Here is a 23,105-nt window from a genome sequence, read left to right as displayed (position 1 = left end):
AACGTCACGTGATAGGTTGCTGGATTCTGGCCAGTCTAGGCTTTCTACGAAACAGAAAATTTATCACTTCGACGATAAATCGATTAAACTTTTCTAAGACTTTTCACTAAAAATTTAGTATGATTCATTTTCGACATAAAAATTATAGAAAAGTACATTTTAATAGTTTTTATCTTGTAATTAAAAGAATTAAAGACAAATATATTTTTACCTAAGATTTATTTTTTAACGATTAAAAGTATCTTAAATTCCAATTTTTACAAAAATAAATTTACGTAATTTTTTCCGCATTTTTTTATGTTTTAAAGCCTACGGCGAATCCAACTCAATCCACCAAACCAAATATATAATGGAATCCCCATATGATTTGCTGGCAGACGGCCATGTTTGATCTCTTATTGGTCGACAGAACCGCCATGATAGATTCTCATTGGTCCGGTAAAATATAGGGTAAATGGGTTTTGTTCAAAATTTTTCGACAAAAAAAGCTTAAATTTAATGAAGAAGCTTTCAGTTTTCACAACAAAAAAGTGCAAAGTAATTGGTTTAAGGATGATGTTTTCGCGTTCGAATTTTTAAAAAGAATTTTCCCCCGACTGTGTTTTGAAGGTAAAGGGGGGAGGGGGTCAGATCTTATTATGGTGTATAACCTAGGTATTTAAAATATACAAGGGATCATGAATTAATGATTAGACACCCAAACAAACAGAGATATATATGTAGAATATAAGATATGTCTTCATCTGCAGCACTGCCCTCTCTTTCATGGATCCTGCTTCATTTTTTCAATCCTAGGTTCTTGATATTTTCATTTATATTCCCAGAGGCGCAACTAAGGGGGGGGGTCGGCCGGGCGCGCGCCCTCCCCTAGCATCTGAGAGGGGGGGGCGCTGCAGAATGAAAAGAAAGAATGGCAATAATCAGTATCACAGGAATAAGAAAACCAATATCGAGTTATTGTAGAAATTTTATTATACTATTGTCAGTTTTAAAAAGAATATTTTTATCTTTCTCAATTCTCAAGGCTAAAGGCTATTGTAAACATTTAATGTAAAAAAAAGTTCTGAACTGTATTTTATTTGTGTTGAGTTTATAGAGTACTCGTAGATATCAAACTTAGAATTCTTTATGGTAAAATATTCCAAGTTTGAAATATCAAATGTTTAGACCACTCGGTGCAAAGATTTAGGGATTAGAATATTTGAGTTTGTGGCAAAAACTCAGTTCCAAATCTAGAGAAAATTCTGAACCTGGCAAATTTCTAACTGATTATCATATTTGATAACTAACAAGATTTATCTTCTTTGACAGAAGTTCTGTAAAATCGAAAATGAATTTAGATTATGAATGTTGGTTAGATCAATCATTAATTCAATAACTTCAAGAGAAAAGGTAACATTATCTGTCCTTTTTCAATGTAGATGATTGAAATTATTATTTACCTATATGTATTTTTATGTTTTTTTTCCAGAAACTATAAATGATTTTTTTGCAATTTAATCTGTAATTAAACCAGGTACTTAAAAAATACTCTTTTGCGATTCGCGCACATATTCAATGAATTAACTCATATAATTCATTTTACAGCTGTTGGAAGTATAAATTTTGTAAAAACACAAGAACAAAAAATCGATTTGAATTGAACACAACCAAATCTGCATGCAACAACTTAAAATTTCCTTTTTTCGACTTCAAACCCTTAAAAAAAAATTTTGATTTTGAAAAATTCTCAAAAAAAAACAGACAAAAACAAAATAATATATCTGCCCCCCCCCCTAGCAAAAGTCCTAGTTGCGCCTCTGTATATTCCTGCTAACTTTCCATCCTGTTCTTTATACTTTCATATATTTCAGCTAACTTACCATCCTGTTTCATATATTCCTGTTTCATTATTCGTTCCTGTTTTTTTCTTCTTTCATTTCAATTTCATCTTATCCATCATCTTTTACTCTCTTTTAATGTACTTCATCTTTTCCATCCTGTTCATTGCTTGAATTCTTGTTCATTACTTTCAATCCTGTTTCATCTTTTCCATCCTGTTTTATAGCTTAAATTTATGTTTCATCTTTTCCATCCTTTTTATTTCTTTCATTCCTGTTTCATATTTGATCCATCCTGTTTATTTCTTTCTTTTCTGTTTCCTCTTTTCCATCCTGTTCGTACTTTCATTCCTGTTTCAACTTTCCCCTCCTATTTATTACTTTCATTCCTGTTTTATTTTTACAATTCTGCATCATTACTTTCATTCCTGTTTAATCTTTTCCATCCTGTTCTACTTTCATTCCTGTTTCATCTTTCATCTTTTCATCCTGCTCATTTCTTTCATTCCTGTTTCATCTTTTTCATCTTGTTCTCTACTTTTATTCTTATTAAATCTTTTCCATCCTGTTCATTACTTCCATTCCTGTTACATCTTTTACATTCTGTTCATTAGTTTCATTTCTGTTTTATCTTTTCCGTTCTGTTTATCACTTTTATTACTGCATTTCTTTTTCATTCATTTCATTACTTTGATTCCTGCAGTTTCATCTTTTTCATCCTGTTCATTACTTTAATTCTTCTTCCATCTTTTACATTCTGTTCGTTACTTTTATTCCAGTTTCATCTTTTCCATCCTGTTTATCACTTTTATTCCTGTTCTTTACTTTCATTCCTGTGTTATCTTTAACATCCTGTTCAGTGTTCTTTACTTTCATACCTGATTCATCTTTTCCATTCTGTTCATTACTTCCATTGCTGTTTAACTTTTTACATCCTGTTCATTACTCTCATTCCTGTTTCATCTTTTACATCCTGTTCAGTGTTCATTACTTTCATTTCTGTTTCATCTTTTACAACCTGTTCAGTGTTCATTACTTTCATTCCTTTTAATCTTTTACAACCTGTTCAGTGTTCATTACTTTCATTCCTGTTTAATCTTTTACAACCTGTTCAGTGTTCATTACTTTCATTCCTGTTTAATCTTTTACAACCTGTTCAGTGTTCATTACTTTCATTCCTGTTTAATCTTTTACATCCTGTTCAGTGTTCATTACTTTCATTCCTGTTTCATCTTTTCCATTCTGTTCATTACTTTCATTGCTGTGCTGTTTCATCTTTCATATCCTGTTCATTACTTTCATTTCTGTTTAATCTTAGTTGCACCCTGTACACTACTTTCATTTCTGTTTAATCTTTTACATTCTGTTCATTACTTTCATTACTTTGCTGTTTCATCTTTCATATCCTTTTCATTAATTTCATTTCTGTTTAATCTTAATTGCACCGTGTTCACTACTTTCATTCCTGTTTATCTTTTACATTCTGTTTATTTTAACTTGCATTCCTGTTTCATTTCTTTCATTACTGTTTTATCTTTTCCATCCTGTTCATGATAACTTTTATTCCTGTTTTATCCGCTACTTTTCCATTTTTGACATTCAGGGTTTATCCTTTCACCCATTTTCATACTTTTCTCCATTTACCTCTACTTTCTCAATAAAGGTCTTATTGCTCATGGGGTTTGAGTGACAACATGAAAATCGTCTTTTATCATATCATAATTACAATTTAAATGTTTTTTTCATATATAAAAGATTATAAGTCCTGATTTCCAAGATTTGTTTAAAAAGAACATAATTTCAGTTATTTTTTAAAACTTAAATATATATTATATAATAAATACAGTACTAAACTTTTAGGCCGCTTCGTGCCCATCCCCCATCATCTATTTCAATAGTGAACATGCTCTCTTCGCGTGCATTGTAAAACAAAATAAAACAAAAAGTTGCGCAGATTAATTTTTTTTTGAAAATTCGATAATCCCTGGTCCATAAAAAACTTGGACCCGATCGGTTCGGATGTTTAGACGTTTATTGGATACAAACAGTCAGACAAGCGAGTATAGATACATGGTGAGAACGAGAAAACTGAGATGGAATTGGAAGACTATACATTTTAAAGCAACAATTTTGTGTATTTGATGTATTTATAAAGCAAATAGTTGTACCTTTTTATTTATTAATTATGGGGTCTGTTAACACTGCACAATTGATGTGTATTAAGTTCACTGGACTATTTAAAACCATAATTTGAGACTAACAGTCGTCTACCTATTCCACATTTATTTAGTCTCTTCCTGTCCTGTATACACCGTTCTCAAACTCTTAATTTTCTAATTCCCAAATGTTTGCCAACCTTATTGTTAACAGTACTGTACTGTGTTTATCTATGCTGTATTTATATTTAGGGTGAGTAAAAAAAGAAGACAACGCCCATAGGACATATTCTCAGAATGGAAAATAAAAAATTCCCAAAGTTGGATTAAAATCAATGCCAGTTAATGGTAAAAGAACCAGAAACCACCCGGCAGAAAATGGATCTTGAGAAAATTGGCTTCTCTATAATAGAGTGGCGGTAACTGTTGCTGAAGACGAAATAAAAATTTTAAAAAGGAAAACAATAATTGCCATGGTTCATTAAAAGATGACACACATTTGATAAGCAATAGAAATGATTATGGAAGAAGTGGCAAGGAAAAAAGTTTAGGAGAAAGACCAATTTAGAAAAGAATAAAAGAAAGTAAGAACAGGACTAATAAATTTCAGCTCCAATTAGATTTGTGTCTTTATTGAGGAAAAATCCATTTTTACTATTTTTACAACATTCATTTTTTAACGTTGAAGGAAGACAAAATTAAATATATAATTTACAGTTAAACCACTCACTACCCTAAAATAATCAGCTTTAACTACTTAGAATTTAGAATTTAGAATACACAGTTTAAACCTAGATTTAGGCTAATCACTTCCCAACCTGGAATATTAGTTTTTTAATACTTTCCAACCTAGAATATTAGTTTAAAATACCTCCCAACCTAGAATATTAGTTTAAAATACCTCCCAACCTAGAATATTAGTTTAAAATACCTCACAACCTAGAATATTAGTTTAAAATACCTCACAACCTAGAATATTCAGTTGAATCATTTCCAAGAATAATCACTAGTTTTTAATTGTGTCGCATTTTCTTAATAAATTGATAAGTAACACTTTTGTCAAACATATGTTTGGTTCAGTGCAACTGTGATTTAACCCTAAATATCAGTATTGTGGTAATCTTGAGTACAATGTTATATATTTGAAGTAATAAATAAGGATTTTACCAAATTTTGTATTTAGTAATTTTTAATGACATTTTTCACGAATCTTAAAATTAAAATATATTTTCCAAGAAGGAAAAGCTAGGAATTCAATATTAACGGTTCTGAGACCTAGAAGATTTAAAGAAAAATGTCCAACCCTTACTTTCAACCTTTTTCACGGTAAAGGAGGGGTTGTGCGTTCAAAATGCGGGAAAATTAGGTAACAAATTTTAATATTATTTAACATTTAGGTCTTCGCTAAATGTGTAAACTAAATGTGAATCAACTTTAGTTTACAGGGTCTGCAAGCTTCCTTTCAAACTAAAAAATTTTCTATTTACAAGTATTTACAAATTGTACGATGTAATAAATTGCAATCTTGAAAGATGAAACATAATTACCTGAATGGGATCCAAGATTAAAAAAGTTAATTTAATTAGTTCACAAGATGGTTTCGTTTGTTTTTCTTTATACCATCTGTAAAAGAAAACATAAAATAACAATAAAATTTAACAATAAATATACTTTTCTTGCTAGATATTACTTCGTTGAAGGAAAATAAAAGATCGGTTAAAAATATCCTTACATATTCAAATTCGAAGGAAAAAACATGAGTTTTCAAATTTATTCACAAAATAGTTTAGAATATATATTTTTAACACAACGTACAGGAACGTGGAACATGACCTGCCCTCAGTCCACACAAGGAATAACAAGATGTCGGACATCTGCAAGTGGCAGCTAGTACATTAAACGGAAGTTCACTAATAGATCTTAGATATGTTTCTGTTTGAGCAACGACGACGTTAATGCCCTGATTTTAATTTCTAATCCAGACTATGTAAAAATATTGAGCAAAACAAAAACGTTTAACCAAGTTTTAAGAATGAAATATTGCAGTAATGTACATTTTCAAAAAAAAAGTTTGTTATAGTAACATTGTTATAATTCACCGGGTTCGTTTAAAAATAACTCGTCAGGATATTATTGTTTCAAAATTAAAGCGTGCATGCAAAATATATTCGATCTACAGATATATGATATATATATATGTATGTTTTTATATATTATATATGCTTCTTGTATTTTGTTGTTCTACAATACAATAGGGTTTTAAACAAATTATCATGAATTCTTGGTCAATCTGTGATAATCAATGTTTTTCCTCCACGTTGTACGTGAAATATTGTTGATTTTTTTGTGGATCTTCGCCTCACTTTTATATCTTTGGCCGCTGTGAAAGATCGCTGATGTCAATCAAAGAGTGCAATTCAAAATCTGATCTTTCATCAATACGGTTATTGGCATGATATTCTGATTTTTCAAACTCTAAGCGCGATCATAACTGTTTCTGAATGGATCGCGCGTGCGCGCCATGATGACGCGCATTGGTAGTCTCTGTGTGTATCTCATGTATCTCCGACCCCTGGCTGCTCTAGTGCTGTTCCACAAACAGCTCTAGGGTGCGCGGAAGACCGGCGGTGGACAGCTCATGTCGGCGCACAGAACGCGCACTGAGACAGCGCAATGAGGTGTGGCGCACACAGTTTGCAATCTAAAAATACATGAATATTATTTACCACAAATTATTTGGAATTGTTTGAATATATTAGATTTTTTAATCAAAACTAATGTTCTCTTAACAAATATAAAAACACGCAAAAGGAACTGAACATTTTTATCAAACTCAATTTTATCATTTAACCTTATCGTGTAAACCTTTACAATTTTAAACTTTGAATAATAGATCCAGCAAAAATAATAGTTTTAGAATATCAAAGGTATACGGCATAATCTTAATAAAATTAAAAGGATTAGAAAATTAAATCTAGACTGAATCCTGAATACGCCTCTTCTCTGATTGATTGATTGATTGATTGTATATACTTATATTATACTTTATACTGATAAAGACTGTAGTAGAAGATAATCTGACTTTCAAGTCAGACTAAAGTAAATTGCACGTACGAGGAAAATCTGAAATGCTTTTAATTATAACTCCTCGTGTTAAAGAGCAATTGAGAAAAAGAAAACTATTTTGATTTTCTAATATACAACTGGTTGAATTTGCGTTTCTTATACTTACACATAAATGCATTTTTAATCAACAATAAACAGCGTTTAAAAGAAACAATACACTTAGTTTGAAGTTTTATTTTATTCAAAAATTGTCTATAGTCAACTGCATCCATCAATAGACTTTTAAAGATGGTAAAAATATATAAAAATGATAAAAATAATCTTTACCTCATGAAGGGGTTGTCCCTTCATAATATTAAAGAACGGTTTTCCCTCTGAATTGACAAGGTCAAAATGCGCACCTTCAAATATAAATATTATTAAGGTTTAAATGAAATGTGACAAAATATAACAATAGAATTATAATATTTATATGTTGTACATTTAATGAATACAGATTTCAGGTTTAATATTACAATTATAGCGATCATGTACTTTTAACTGTACAGTGTTCAGAGTACATAGTAATGGATTATGTACTATATCTATAAGTGTACCTGCATCTAGTAAGGTTTGCACAACAACTTGTTTCACTGGTTTACTAGCTGCAGCAGTATGTAGGGGGGTGTTTCCATCCTAAAAACACATATTTTATATTTTTATTCAATCTTAAGTAGTAAAAAATATATTATTCATATACGTATTTATTTCAGTTTTAAGTTAAAAAGAAAAAATCTAAATGTAAAAAAACTAAAATTAAAACCTTACAAAGTTAAACTATTAATCTTCTAAGTTCTAAAATAAATTGCCTGCAGTATTCTAAATTTAAACTTTAAACCTAAACGGATAGTTCGTAGATTTTAATCATTATTAAAAGAGACAAGATTTGCCACATCTTCCTGAGAGTGAAACCAATAAAAGCGTAGTATTCGGCAGAAAAAAATCCCTGGTTTCAACTATAAAACTATTTGATAATTCTGCAAACAATATCTCAATATATTTAATTAATGTCAACCCTTAAAAAGTGAACGTTCACATTTTAATTAAATTATAAGTCATGGACCTTCAGGCCTGTTGACAGGGTCGATAAACTCTTGTAATAATAAAACTAATATATATAGTTCACCAACTTTAGTTCAAATATTATTAATTAAAGAACTAAATAATAAATTCTTCACAATTAAATAAAGGGTTTGAGTCTTTGCCACAAACTCATATTTTCTATTCCTATAAGTTTGAAACCTGATGGTGCTAACCCTTGATATTTCAAACTTAGGTTAATTGATCTAACATGATTTATAGTGTTAAATATCTTAGGTCTACATGATCTGGTTTCAAAGATAAAGGAATTAGAACATCAGAGTTTGTGGCAAGGAATAAATTTCTTTGTACTTAATTTTTTATCCTAAAATTTTAAAAAAAATCTCAAAAGGTGTGAAAAAATTACATTATCGATTGCGTTTGGGTCAGCTCCACACTCCAGTAGTAGCTGGATAGCGGGGACACTAGGGAACACACAGATGGGATACCGGCCCACACTAGAGCTTTCTTTTGTACACGCTAGATGGAGCGCAGTGGCGCCACCGCGACCACGTGCTCCGACATTGACAAAGTTGTAAACAGCCTGCTTCACTTCAAACACCTGAAAATACAAAGATAAAGATTGTCACGTGATTATAAATTGAAACATCAATATCGTAAAGAACAACTTTGATTTTACTAGTAAAGGGAAGAAATTTCCAAACCGTGCTTATGTTCCAATCCTAACACTCGAGTGTTGGATTTGGGCCAAATCACGTTTTAGAACTTTCTTCCCCTGTAGTTGGGGTATCCTGTTAAAAATATCTAACAAATACAAATTATAAATAATGAACTAACCTGTTTGTCTGGTAAATGAGGAACCAGTTTAGTAAATAAGCAAACCAAGTGAAGTAAGATGACAATGGTTCTGAAAAAATGAATTTTTATTACATTTTATCAAAATGAATGTAATGGACCCCCATTTCTTTAGAAATACAGAATCCGGATTTAACTTAAAATTTAATCAGTGAGAACTACAGCCAGATTTAAGAGTTAAAGAAGATAAAAAGTTTCGAAGGATAAATTTAAAAAAAAGATGTCAGATAAAACTTATGTTCTGTGTACCTGTTAAAATATGTAGAATCTCCTCCCTTCCCCTCTCCTCCCTCCAGAGCAACCTGACCGGCCTTTACTTCTCTCACAGCTCGCTGGAACACCGTCATAATATCACAGAAACTAACCGGCGGAGGTGATGATCTTCCGCCTCCCTCCTCGCGTTCAATAGCTGCCCCTTCTCGACCTCCGCCAGCTAAGTTGGCGAAGGGTACCTGACCCCGTGAACGACCTAAAAATTTCAAGCTCTAGAGATTTTTATGTATTCCTTCCTGAAGAAAGAGATATGATCAACTTAAATCTTATTTGTTAATTTTAATCTAAAATATCTGCATCTCTCCTAACATAAGTAGAAATTGACGATTCATCACTTTCCATATGTGCTTAGACTCAATCATATTAACAGTTCCTTCAGGAAACTCTATTCTTATTCCTTCTTGTACCCTTTTCTTGATTGATCGCTTTGTTCTACGCTGTCCCAGCAAGCTAGTTTGTTCTATGCTGTCCCAGCAAGCTAGTTTGTTCTGTTCCACTAAGCTAGTTTGTTCTTTCATGTCCCACCAAGCTTTAGTATGTTCTGTCCTGTTTCACAATACTAGTTTGTTCTATGCTGTCCCAGCAAGCTAGTTTGTTCTGTTCCACTAAGCTAGTTTGTTCTTTTATGTCCCACCAAGCTATAGTATGTTCTATCCTGTTCCACAATACTAGTTTGTTCTATGCTGTCCCAGCAAGCTTGTTTTTTTTCTGTTCCACTAAGCTAGTTTGTTCTTTCATGTCCCACCAAGCTATAGTATGTTTTATCCTGTTCCACAATACTAGTTTGTTCTATGCTGTCCCAGCAAGCTTGTTTGTTCTGTTCCACTAAGCTAGTTTGTTCTTTCATGTCCCACCAAGCTTTAGTATGTTCTGTCCTGTTTCACAATACTAGTTTGTTCTATGCTGTCCCAGCAAGCTTGTTTGTTCTGTTCCACTAAGCTAGTTTGTTGTATCCTGTTCCACCAACCTAGTTTGTACTTTCATGTCCCATCAAGCTAGTGTGTTCTATCCTGTCCCATCAAGCTAGTATGTTCTATCCTGTTCCTTCAAGCTAGTTTGTTCTATCCTGTCCCATCAAGCTAGTATGTTCTATCCTGTTCCATCAAGCTAGTATGTTCTATCCTGTTCCATCAAGCTAGTATGTTCTATCCTGTCCCATCAAGCTAGTTTGTTATATCCTGTCCCATCAAGCTAGTATGTTCTATCCTGTCCCATCAAGCTTGTTTGTTCTATCCTGTCCCATCAAGCTAGTATATTCTATCCTGTTCCATTAAGCTAGTATGTTCTATCCTGTCCCATCAAGCTAGTATGTTCTATCCTGTTCCATCAAGCTAGTTTGTTCTATCCTGTCCCATCAAGCTAGTATGTTCTATCATGTCCAACCAGAATAGTTTGTTCTATTCTTATCTCCCGTCAGTGTTAAAAATGCAATCCATTAAATAATGCATCTCCAATGGTTAAATGTCTTTATAATCTCTCCCAAAATCTATGTTTAGAGGGTCGTAACTATTTTCATACTATCTTATTGGTTTGAGACAGATACAGATCTTAGTGACATTTCATTGCCATTCTCTTTCTTCTCCAAATTGACGGTGCTACGACATTTTAGTTAACGATATGTTGTATGACAAAATGCCAGTTTTCTAGGTTTACACTATGTGACAATACATATTAAAAATGTCGCTTGCAAAAATATTGGAAAGCCAATTTGACGTTTTTCCTCCCCGTCCCCCTCCCCCCTTTTTAGTTCGAAATTTTTAATATTCTACTAAAAAAATTTGCTTTTTTAAAACGTTAAGGCTTAAAATCATAACTTGCAAAATACAAAATCGTACAGTAATTTTGCAAAAATTTTGCCTTTTCCTTATATTTAGTTTGTAGTGCTTATGACACGAATTTAATCTATAAAGCTTTAATGGTTGAAGAATTGAACCCTGGAGTACTCCCGAACCCGTTTATTATCCCAATCGTATCTTCACCTTGAGAACATTATTCACTTGACAATAGACCTGAACTCAGACCTCGCACTTAAACAGGATTATACCATCTTTATTCAGTCCTCTCATCCTCTCAAATTTAATCTTAACTGTTTGTTAAACCCCTCCTTAATCCATCTTTCTCCATTGGTTGATTCAACCAATGAGATGCTAGGAAAGTTTCAACCTTAACCAATCAAAAATCGGGATTATAACAAACTTAATTTTTGATTCACAAATTGAGTTAAGGTTTTGAATTTAAAAGTTTCCATCAAGGATATGTAGTTATATTTAGCTCCATAATTTACCGGTTCAGTTCTGTTAAGGATAATAATCATTGAAATCTATGGAGACAGAAAAAATTGACAGAAAAGTGTACTTTACCCCCCCCCCTCTAACCTACCTCCTTCTGACATCATGAAGCTAAAAAGTTCGGCAAAGCTGAGAAGTGATGACTGCGTCATTGGAGATAAAGGTTCAAGTATCTTCTGTTGCATATCTAGTGCGTACATCCAGAGGGTGATACACCGTTCAAAGTGTCCCATATCTGCGTAAACAGCGCCCCTAAAATAAATTGGCGTAATAAAATTGTAAAAAATTGTATATAAAAAGATAAAATAATTTTAAAAATGTTTGAGCTGGGAAATATTTTTTTTATTACAATTGATTTAAGCAAATTTTAGAAAGAATAATTTTACATGATGGAAATTGTATTTCCGCCAAGGGCGTATACAGAAATAAATCTAGGGGGGGGGGGGGCCAACGAGGTTTCCCCCAATAAAGTGTACAAATATTACGACGAAACCTAAGGATAAAGGTCACTGTTTTGTTCATGTAAGTTTTGAAACATAAACAACAAGTATACACTGCTAGATATTTCTTGATAAGAATTCTAAACTAATATGGATTTTCTTTAAAAGTTAAAATATTTAACATCAACAAAAATATCATTTTTAAAAATATAAATATAGCCAGGAAACTCAAGTAAATATCATGACGAATTAAAAATATTACGTAAATATAAAGATATTTATAATATATAATCAAAAAAGAAGGTAAGCCTCCAAAATTAAAATTTCATCGAGGTATTACAGAGAAAACGTGCCATTTACAGAGAACGCATGGTTTTTCAATAATTTACTTATTTCCAACCGTATCGGTGTTAAACACATTCAAACTTTTAGGGAGGGGAGGTGAATTATAATAAATAGGATTTTAATTTAGATTTGTGATATGTTTTCTAATCAGAATGTTTTTTATGCTTGGTTAAAAAAATATATTTGCATTAAGATTCCCGTTTACACTGGCTCTAGCTGTAAACCTTGTTGAAAAATAGATAAAAATAGATTTTGGTCCACGAAACCTAGAGAATCATCAGATCTATATTCAGTAGAAGCCAATACCATACTTGAAAATAGATTAAACCTCAAAAACCAATATATTCATGATAAGATAGGATTCATCTCTAGTTCCAACATGAAAAGGAAAACAGGGGAATATATTTCCATCAAAATACTCACTAGCACCCCCAAAAAAACCACAAATTTAAAGATTATTAAATGAGCCAGACAGAATTCTAGTATCTGATACAGTAGCTAGGATCCGATGAACCGGGCCAAGTACCTGTATCTAATATAGTAGCTAGTATCCAGTAAGCCGGGCCAAGTACCTGTATCTGATATAGTAGCTAGTATCCGTTAAGCCGGGCCAAGTACCTGTATCTGATATAGTAGCTGGTATCCGGATGAGGTGGGCAAAGTACCTGTATCTAATAAAGTAGCTAGTATCCGGATGAGCCGGGCCAAGTACCTGTATCTGATATAGTAACTGGTATCCGGATGAGCCGGGCCAAGTATCCGTTCTCTGACAAGCAAAGCCTGCATCCGCATACTATCCGGATCTGAAATTATCTCTTCCAAAGCGGAAACACTCTCCACCTGGGAAAGGTAAAACAAATGAAAATTTTTAAAATTTTTAAAAATTGAAAAATGTTCTTGGTTTTATAACATTAAGGTGTGTCAAGTCTATGTTTACATATCTCAAACAGTTTATCTAAAATCAATATTTGATTAAGATTTTAGACAAACACGTGGGTTGTAGAAAAAAGTCATAATAACCAAGGTTTACTTTTTTCCCTTTCAAAATTTATGTTAGAAATCTGCAAGAATAATTTTAAAGTTTTTTAAATTCAGATTCATGGTCTTTTTGAGTTGAATTTAAACATTTTGACAGAACAACTATAATTCACCCCCCCCCCCCCTCCCCTTAGTGTACAGTATGCAGTACCTCTAATGTGTTTTCGTAAGCAGAGATAGGTGAGGAAACAAGAGCTTTAGGGATAACTAGGACTCCATCCAGGTACCTGACATTAATCAATCAATCAATCGATAGGTTATTCATCAAAGATAAGAAAAAAAAATAAGAAAAAAATAATTGATCCAAACGCAAACATAATTGATCGATTAACTAAGGAATCAATCAATCGATCAGTAAAAAAATTAATAGATTAGTGATGAAGTGATCAAGAATAAAAAAATTAGCCAATAAATCCAAAATACTTGTTAAGAAGGTATATTCAGTAACAGAATCTCCACGGGGGAAAAACCTACTAATTGAAACCAGACACATTTTCCTTCTTTAGGAAAACAAATAAAAAATAAAAAAATGTAAATGTAAAGAGTACCACTCCCCCCCCCCATTGAGATTTTAGAAACACAGTAGCCCTCCACCCCACCAAAAGAGGGGGGGGGGGGAATAAGGAAAAGTTTCATCAGAAAAAAAATTTAACAGGCAGCATGAAAGATCTTATGTTTTATTTATTTGTGAGAAAGCAATAAATGTTCTATGAAGTATAAACAATAAGAGAAATAATTTCATTAAGTCATTTTTAATTTGGAAAGTCTTCTTAAAAAACGGAGTTCTGAAAAATAAAACAAATTTTAATTTTTCTGCGTTACCTAGAAAAAAAGTCATGAATTCCTTTTCTACTTGTAAAAACTATCCAACCCCCCTGAACCCTCTCCAGTTTGATCCTTATTAACCTAGATCCTCAAAACTAATGATGCCATTCCGTGACAGAATCTGACTGCCAGATTTAACCAACTTTTGGTACAAAACTTGAAGATCAATACAGGTCAGTTACAAAACTATGGTTATCATTGCCAAGTTGTTGAAAATGTGATCAAGGGAAGCCGTATAAAACGTAGCGAACCATACACGTTTTAGTAAATAACCAAAATATATGGTCCTGGTACCTTTATTCTTATAATCATCATAAATAAACATTAAACATATCCTTTCTTACGAAAAAACCGCATTTGATAAAATTTTTCTATCACTTACACATGACTAAATAATTTTTTTGAAAATGAAAATTAAGGAGAGTGTGTACTTTTCCTCAGATTTTCTAATCTCTATATCTTTGCAACACAGTGTCGTAGACCTATGAAATTTCCAACTAGATATTTTAAGAGGTTTACACCATTAGGTAGCAAAGATGTTTCTTTGTTTGGGAAAACTATTAATTTTAAAAGAGGTGCGGGAAATAATATTTTCTATAATTTTCAGAAAGATTAGAACTAAAGAGAAGGAGGAGAGGGAACATATTTTGGTTAACAAAGATCGAAGTATTCCAGGGCAGGGTATGAAGACCTAACTATAGTTTGTTCTGTTTCTTAAGGATACAAAAATATTTCTTAGAAACCTTATACGTCACAATCAAGTACAGAAATCTAGACAATTCTGAAATTTATATTTATACTTTTTTGAAGCCTATTTGTAAATTTTAAGTTCAAACCGAATAATTGGCAAAATACTACTCGATTTCTGCGTGAGAGCGTGCACGACATGGTTTGCAGTGATAGAGGACTGGTTTAATCTTGCTTTAATTATTTGTTTTCTTCACCTCTCTTCCATTGCTCTTTTCCAGAGTGTAAGAGCTCCCAGCATATCTCTCTTTTTATCAACAAAAGTAGCTCCAAGCAGCTCAAGAGCATCAATCCTCTCCTGTTTACCTACCATATCTCTTTGTCCTGAAATGTGAATTTATTATAGTTTTAGATATTTTTATGTGGTTTTATGGTTTTTAAATCTTAAAAGGAGTCATCTTAAATGCAAGTTCTCTCACACCTTTTCTTATTAATCCATGCAACTTTATTAATCTATCTATCCATCATGTATCTTTCTATCCATTTATCAAACTATCTATCCATCTATCTATCCATCTATCTATCTATATAACCTGTTAAATGTTCCACTATATGCAGATGTCCAGTAACACTGGCTGCAAGAAGAGGTGTCATTCCTGAAATAATAAAATTATCATTATCATTATCATCATATTTGTTTTTATCATTATAATTTTCATCATCATCATCTTTGTTTTATCATTATAATTATCAAAACAATTATCATCTTAATTATCTTTGCTTTTATCATAATAACTATCGTTATAATTATCATCATCATCTTTGTTTTTATCATTTTAATTATAATCATCATTATCTTTGTTTTTATTATATTAATTATCATTATCCTGATTTTTATTATAATCTTGATCATTTCCTTTTAATTTTCAGTTTTATTTTCAGATCATTATTATCATTATTATATAAATAAAAAAAAAAACATTCATATATATATATTGCCTATAGCCGGCCAAACGGCTGGACCGATTGAACTGAAATTTTTTGCAGACACTCATTGATTTTTTTCATTCAATATTTCTTATAATTTATTTCCCCCACGGGCAACGCCGTTCCCTCCAGCTAGTTATCTATATAATAAAACACGACATTCATATATATGTTGCCTATAGCCTATACTACTGTTACTGTTACCGTTACTGTTACTATTACTATTACTATTACTATTAATATTTCTATTAATATTTCTATTACTATTACTATTACTATTAATATTACTATTACTATTACTATTACTTTGACTATCATTATTATTATTATTATTTAATTTTATGGGAAACCCCATCAATTAATTAAACAGGTAGATAGAAACGTATCAATTACAATCTTCATAATTTGTATTTTTCATTTTTATTGTCATTATCATTTATCATTTATCATCAGTTAGAAAATGACACAAGTCTAGTAGAATAAAGAGACAGAATGTCGAACTAATATTGTTAAACTAAAAAAATAGAACATTACAAAATACATTTACTATTTTATAAGGAAAACACAATTTGGAGATAAAGGATTGATAATGGAGATTTTGCATCAGACTAAGTAGAATAAAATAAACAGGATGAACAAAAGAACTATTTATCAAAGCAATGATTCAGATTTATTTTTTAGGGAAAAAAATTTGTCGTTTGTGAAAATTTTCTAAAATTTTACCAAGTTCGACTTTAATAGTTAAACCGGATAAACTTGCTTTTCTCATACGCACTGCGTAAAATGAAAACTAAAGGCGCTGCAAGTTCAAAAAGTTGAACTAGTAGTGTCGCATAACTTTGACCTTCTCCGACTGTCTAGTTTACAGTGCGGGGCAATAAAAAATGTTGGAACATGTTTGTTAGAATCTCACCGTAAGCATCCACATCTATTCTGGCTCCCGACTGTATTAACAATTTCATTATCTCTAGGCTTCCACTCTCAGCACAGTCGTGCAGGGCGGTGTTCCCCTTCACAGACTTCCTACAGGACAACAACAGGTTAGTAATCGGGTAAATATTTAATTTAATAAACATCGAAACTAATAAACCAAATAAGATCAAATTCGAAGTGTGACCTCACATAGCCACAATTTGTGACCTCACATAGCCACAATTTTTATGTCCATATAGTATTCAAAAATGTTTCCTTAAGCTTTTGGAACAAAATGAAAAATGCAAATTTAAAAATGTAGGTAGCACTTCAATGGATTTTGATTATTGAATTGCCTACACACCGGCAATTACAGGAATTATTTATCTTTAATCGACACAAAAAACGTGTTTCCCAGCGCAATATTAGCTTGTGAGAAAAACGTCTGTTCCTAAAATTGTTTTGATATCTGAAGATAATGGACTGGTCCATTAAAACAACAAAATTTATTTTATATCGCAAAGGTTAGCCCTTACCTAAATAAAGTTTGATATTATTCTCATTGGTAATGATTATATCATGTTGGAATATTCGAACCAATGAGAATAATGTCAAACTTTATTTAGGTAATGGCTAACCTTTGCGATATAAAATAAATAGCAAGATATTCGGCATACCTCTGCCTATAATTTTCCCCATTGAACCACCCGGAAAATTTTCGCACAAATAGAGTTCTACGCGCATTGCGAGATGTGGGCCCAAAAATAAAAAATTTCTGAGATAGAAATTATAAATGTTGCAACTTGCTTCGATGTTCATTGGTTACTTGAACCTATTGTATTCTTTTCCTTTGATATTTTTGTTAAAATATGTAGATTTCTGATGAAATAAACAAGAACAATTTAACGATGTGAGATATAACACTAACAAGATATTTACCAAGGAATATTTTCACAAATATGGCAAGGAAACTGTATGTACTGCTCGCCTCATCAGGGACGCATACAGGAATTTGTCCGGGGCGACTTTTTTTAAATTCCGGGGGGGGGGCTAGATTCCCCCTGGAAATCATAGTTTTCAGTCAACAACAACATACCGTAGCCCCCCCCCCCATCTTCTTGATGTCTCTGCAAGATAGCCCCCCCAATACACCAAAACAAAGTCCTGTGTACGCCTCTGGATCTAAATATTTATATTACCTGTTCACATCTGCTCCTATTTCTATTAGATATCGAGCAATTTTAAAATGTCCTAAAAATACATTTCATGATAAATTTTTCCAACTTTTGTTTCAAGTTTCTGACATTCATTGCAGTTCTATTCTTGATAAAAAATAATGAAAGAAAACCGGTTCTATTGATACTTTTATATACAGGACCGTACTGGGGGGGGGGGTACATGTCCCGTAAAAGATAAAAAATTTTACGGTGTAAAAGAATTTTGCCCTTCCCCCTCCCGTCAAAAATTTCCAGTTACGGTTAATAAATTAAATTATTCAACTTTGATTCTAAGTTAAAATTAAACTTTGAAGTAAAAATAGAATGAAATCCTCAAATTAAAAATCTATGAAAGAAAAAATCTAGAAAAAAGGACTTGAAAACTGAATAAATTAAGAAGATTCAATGAATCTTCTTAAAAGGATTGTTCAATGTTCATCTTTTTCAAAGTACACAATACACGGCTAATTTTTTGCTGTGTTTCTAATCCGTACTTTTAAGATATAGTTATTTTTTATATATTGTGTCTTAGAAACGCCCGCCCTACCCCCATATTTTGAAAAAAGAAATCCCCGTGACTATTAATGCATCAATTTTAACCTGGCGTAACCTAGATAAGTATAATCACGGGAGGTTGCTTTTTAACTTATCGAGAACGGAGCCAATAATAGATTTTTAAATTCAAGTGAGTACCAGCTTTCTATGAATAATAATAATAATAATCGATGGAATTAAGAATTGATAAATATTCACCCTTATAGCAGGCTATCATCAGGCAAGTGTGTCCGTGTCTGTTCGCCACTTCAATATCTAGACAAATATTTATATTTATAATTAAAGGGTCTGTGCGCCACCTATATATCTGGAGAATGGAGATATTTACATAATAAAGGGACAGTTTGCCACTATAATATCTAAACAACTTTTCATGATAAATAATTAAAGGACTGTTCGTCACCTTTATATCTAGACAAGTATTCATATTAGACTATTTACCACTTCGACATCCAGGCAAGTATTTATCTTTAAATGACCTTTTTGCAGCTAATTAAAGTACGACCATTCCAAGGAACTGCTTAAATGCATCATAATATCTTCCTTGTTGATATTGTTAATCTCGATATCCAATGTGGGCACTAAATCAATCCAATTAAAGTTGCAGGATATGGACAACAAGGGATATATAAGAGGAATTAAATGTTTGATCCTGATATTCACAAAATTTCTGGTTTTCTAGTTTAATGAAATAAGTCCGAACACGTGTGCAACATAATATAAATGTTTTCTTTTATAATTAAAATTGCTGGAACACCCAACTTTGTTGAAAAAACAAATGAAAACTTTTTAACTAAGATTATTTTTCTTATGTAATCAAATCCATTGGAAGAACACATAAAACCCTAATTCATATATGGCAGAGAATGAACAAATTAAGTAAATCCTCGAGTTATTACATATTTTATTGTCTAAATGTGCAATTTCTGGGATTAATGGGGGCAGTACAGGTTTTACTACCACACCCTGCAAGAACAAGAATTTCCGACGCTCCGTACCCCGAGGGAACATTCCTCACAAAAATGTAAACCTAATTTATTTAGAAAGAAAAAACGCAATATATCGTTTTCATTCTTAAGAAATACACACAAGAGAACAGAATTTCATCCTTATTTTTTATGAAAAACTTTTCCGGCGAGGAATATTTCCTTTCCAACTATGACAATTTCTCTCTGCCAAGTTTTAGTAAATATACAGGGTGTCTCAGAAAAAGGGTGCTTTGGGTGAAACATTAAAAACGACCATAGTTCTGATCTTTTAGATCGCTTTGTATCTTTTAATATCAGAACTATAGTTTCGTTTAAAATCTTTGAAAACAGATCACCTGCAGAATTAAAAGTTACTAGGGCACAAATTTGAGACTTCAGAATGAATAAAAAGGATACAAAAAAATTTTTCTAAGCCACACAGTTGATTTTCCTCAAAACAATTGTTTGAAGTATTTTTTTTTCCTTCCAGGTTAGGTAAGTTGAGCTTACATAATTCTTCATTAAGACGTAATTTTCAAGATATTTAAATTCTTTCTTTTTACTTTCCGACCTGGACTTGGCAATTTTTACATTTCATGACTCAGGCATTCATAAAAAAATATATAAATATTTCCCCAGCTGGAAACTATTTGCTGGACTCTTTCCATAACATTGACGTCAATACCCAAGGAATCAATCTTTGACTTTTAGTAGGATACAGCTAACATGCAGTATGATATAACAGTTAACATACAGTAGGATACAGCTGACATAAAGTAGCATACAGCAGACCAACAGTAGGATACAGCAAACATACAGTTAAGGATACAGCAGAAATACAGTAGAATACTGAAAAACATCCAATAGGATACAGTTAAAATGCAATATGATATAACAGTTAACATACAGTAGGATACTGTTAACATACAGTAGGATACAGTTAACATGCAGTAGGATATAAAAGTTAACATACAGTAGGTTACAGCAAACATCAAGTTAAGGATACAGCAAAAATACAGTAGCAAACTGCAAACATACAGTAGGTTACAGAAAAAATGCAGTAAAATACAGCTAACATACATCATGATACAGCGAGATACAGCTAAGATGCAGTAGAAAACAGCTAACATACATCATGGTACAGCGGATACAGCAAAATGCCGCTTGATATACAGTGGGAAACAGCTAATATGCAGTCACCAGCTTAAAGCAAATAGCAAACATACACAAGATACACCAAGATACAGCTAAAATCAAGTAGAAAACAGCGAATATACAGTAGGATACCGCTAACATACAGTAAAAAAACATTCAAACATACAGTAGCAAAACAGCTAACAGTAGAAAACAGCTAACACACAGTAGAAAACCGCAAACATACAGTAGAAAACAACTAACATATAGTAGGATACAGCAGAGATAATAGTATAGAATACATCAGACATAAATAAACCTTTAAAATATTTCTTTTTTATCTTAAAAATGAAGTCTACTGCAGTTTCTGGGATGTTGACAAATACAGTGCTCTTATGTTCATTCTTGTTTTTAACAGAAGACGATCCGCCATTCCATAAAAATATTGAGATATTAAGTCTAAACAAAAAACACACAAACAAATAACAAACAGTCAACCATCTTTCCGTAAATACGATTATTCTTTAATGTACTAGTTGGTTACGACACTAGCCTAGTGTGGCCAACATGCAGTGCTTAGGGTCCAAGGGGAAAAATATCTACTAATTAATGCAAAAAAAATATCCTTTTTTACTCTCAAACCCCAAATCTTAACTGCAGAAGAAAAAAGAGAGATTGTAAAGATGATTTCTGAATGGTTCATAAAGTTTTTGCATAAAATAAGCGGAAAAAAAGGAGAAAAATAATTTGACAATTGTGCTTTGTTAAAAAATTCAGTAAATCTTACAGAAATGATCATGACCTGGATACGGATCCGTTTTTTCCAGTGCGGATCCAGGATCCGGATCCATTATTTCCAGTGCGGATCTGGGATCCGGATTCGCATCCAAATTAAATGGATTCTTAGCGCTGCCAACATGTCTGATTTTAGACCTTTCTTGAACCCCTTAACAACCTTTTGGAGTAGTCCATCTCGGTACTAACCCAGCATGAAACCCATTCATTTATTTATTTGATTTGATTTCACTAATAGCCAACATAAAAACATATTACAAGGAAATATTTTCTGGCATCATATCAGTTGTTACCAACATATTTTGATTAAATAAAAATCTCGATCATAATTTTTACAATATTTTAAACTGATATTGAATCCTGGAAGTGTTTTTAAAAACAATTGATAAGAAAAATATATCTGATAAAAATAAACAAAAATTTCCTAAAATAATTGGATAAAAATCCTACCTGCGTTGTGCTCCACGAGGTATTTAACTATTTCGTAATGTCCATCAAAACATGCCGCTCTGTTCAAATCAATATTTTTTACATTATTCAAAACGAAACAGAAATTATTTACAATTTTTTTTATTTTTTTTTTTATTTCGACCCCTCTCCTCTCTCATTTAAGTCAATTTAGTTGAGATCCTGCAATTGGAAATAATCAATTTTCAGGGAAAAAATCTAGGATATTCCCCAAGTTTATAGTTGTAAAAAGGAAATTCTAATGGAGAGTCACTTGGAATGCAGTCCTATTAAGTATATTGTTGTTGTAATATATCATTATTAGTTCCTAAGCGGTGTTGAGTTAGTTTTGGTAGTTGAGTTTACATTGGCACCACTCTTCACTAGCAGCTTCACTATCTCAAGGTGACCTGAACAACAAACTTTTATATTTAAATTTGTTTATACAGAGCTCAGTCGGTTCCCCTCCACACTCTTGATGAATTAACTTAAGTTCTTAGACACAGCCACCCTTTTTTTCCAATATTTCTTAAACTAGATTTCCTTTTATCCCCGAAGTTAAACTTAAATCACTTAATTTCAAACTTAATTTCAAAGATTGCACATTGGAGATTAAGTTCAGTGGATGTGGCTGAGCGATATCTCAACAAAAACTTTTCACCTTTGGATAGTGGACAAAAACAAGTTACTAGACATAGATTTAAACTTTGCACCCAAACTGTTTTATTTTCTTATTTTTTTTCTTGGTGTACATTACAAATACAGTTTAAGTAAATTAACTTCTTTACAAAAATACTTTTACTTTTGGAAATTAGGAATAAAATGAATATCTTCAAATAGGTGACCAATCCCTTTTTTTAGTTTCCGACTGACCTGCAGCGGCTGCGCACCATAAGGGTGGAGCTCCTTCTATAGTTTCTCCGTCGAATGTGACTGATCCTGCTTGCTCTACATTTGCTTCACATCTACAATTTACTATTTTAAAATTTAGAATTTAAAAATTAATTATCTAAGATCCAATATCTGCGTATCTCCTTTTTTCTTTTCCTTCTCTTCCTCCCTTTCCATTTCTCTTCTCTTCGCTTTTTGTTACTACTTTCATTTTAATATCTTTCCATTTCTATTCGATTTCATGACTTAATCACCCCCCCCCCCCACTTCAGATTTATACAATATTTCCCTTACGAAATAATGTACAATCTTTAGTCCTCAAAACT

At 32.1% G+C, this 23,105-nt stretch overlaps 1 protein-coding gene across 1 annotated transcript in view; it reads right to left on the bottom strand.

The window, feature by feature from the left end:
- Nucleotides 1-5,733: 5,733 nt before the first annotated feature.
- Nucleotides 5,734-23,105, bottom strand: part of LOC111695124 (protein fem-1 homolog C) — a 31,885-nt gene continuing 14,513 nt past the window's right edge. The window contains exons 3-19 of the mRNA XM_023464331.1: nt 22,762-22,853; nt 22,217-22,298; nt 21,892-21,950; nt 18,743-18,799; nt 17,972-18,023; nt 16,774-16,883; nt 15,467-15,529; nt 15,131-15,257; nt 13,513-13,588; nt 13,036-13,163; nt 11,630-11,790; nt 9,227-9,446; nt 8,960-9,029; nt 8,529-8,723; nt 7,639-7,717; nt 7,370-7,443; nt 5,734-6,677 (exon numbers count right to left, since the gene is read on the bottom strand). Of these exons, the coding sequence (XP_023320099.1) occupies nt 6,558-6,677; nt 7,370-7,443; nt 7,639-7,717; nt 8,529-8,723; nt 8,960-9,029; nt 9,227-9,446; nt 11,630-11,790; nt 13,036-13,163; nt 13,513-13,588; nt 15,131-15,257; nt 15,467-15,529; nt 16,774-16,883; nt 17,972-18,023; nt 18,743-18,799; nt 21,892-21,950; nt 22,217-22,298; nt 22,762-22,853 (1,765 nt within the window). The 3' untranslated portion in view covers nt 5,734-6,557. The remainder of the gene's footprint in view (nt 6,678-7,369; nt 7,444-7,638; nt 7,718-8,528; nt 8,724-8,959; nt 9,030-9,226; nt 9,447-11,629; nt 11,791-13,035; nt 13,164-13,512; nt 13,589-15,130; nt 15,258-15,466; nt 15,530-16,773; nt 16,884-17,971; nt 18,024-18,742; nt 18,800-21,891; nt 21,951-22,216; nt 22,299-22,761; nt 22,854-23,105) is intronic.

Source organism: Eurytemora carolleeae, unplaced genomic scaffold, assembly GCF_000591075.1.
Source record: "Eurytemora carolleeae unplaced genomic scaffold, Eaff_2.0 scaffold212, whole genome shotgun sequence".
In the NCBI taxonomy this organism is placed as follows: Eukaryota; Metazoa; Arthropoda; class Copepoda; order Calanoida; family Temoridae; genus Eurytemora; species Eurytemora carolleeae.
Note: the sequence above shows the minus strand (reverse complement) of the source record. Positions and strands in the feature narration are given on the sequence as shown.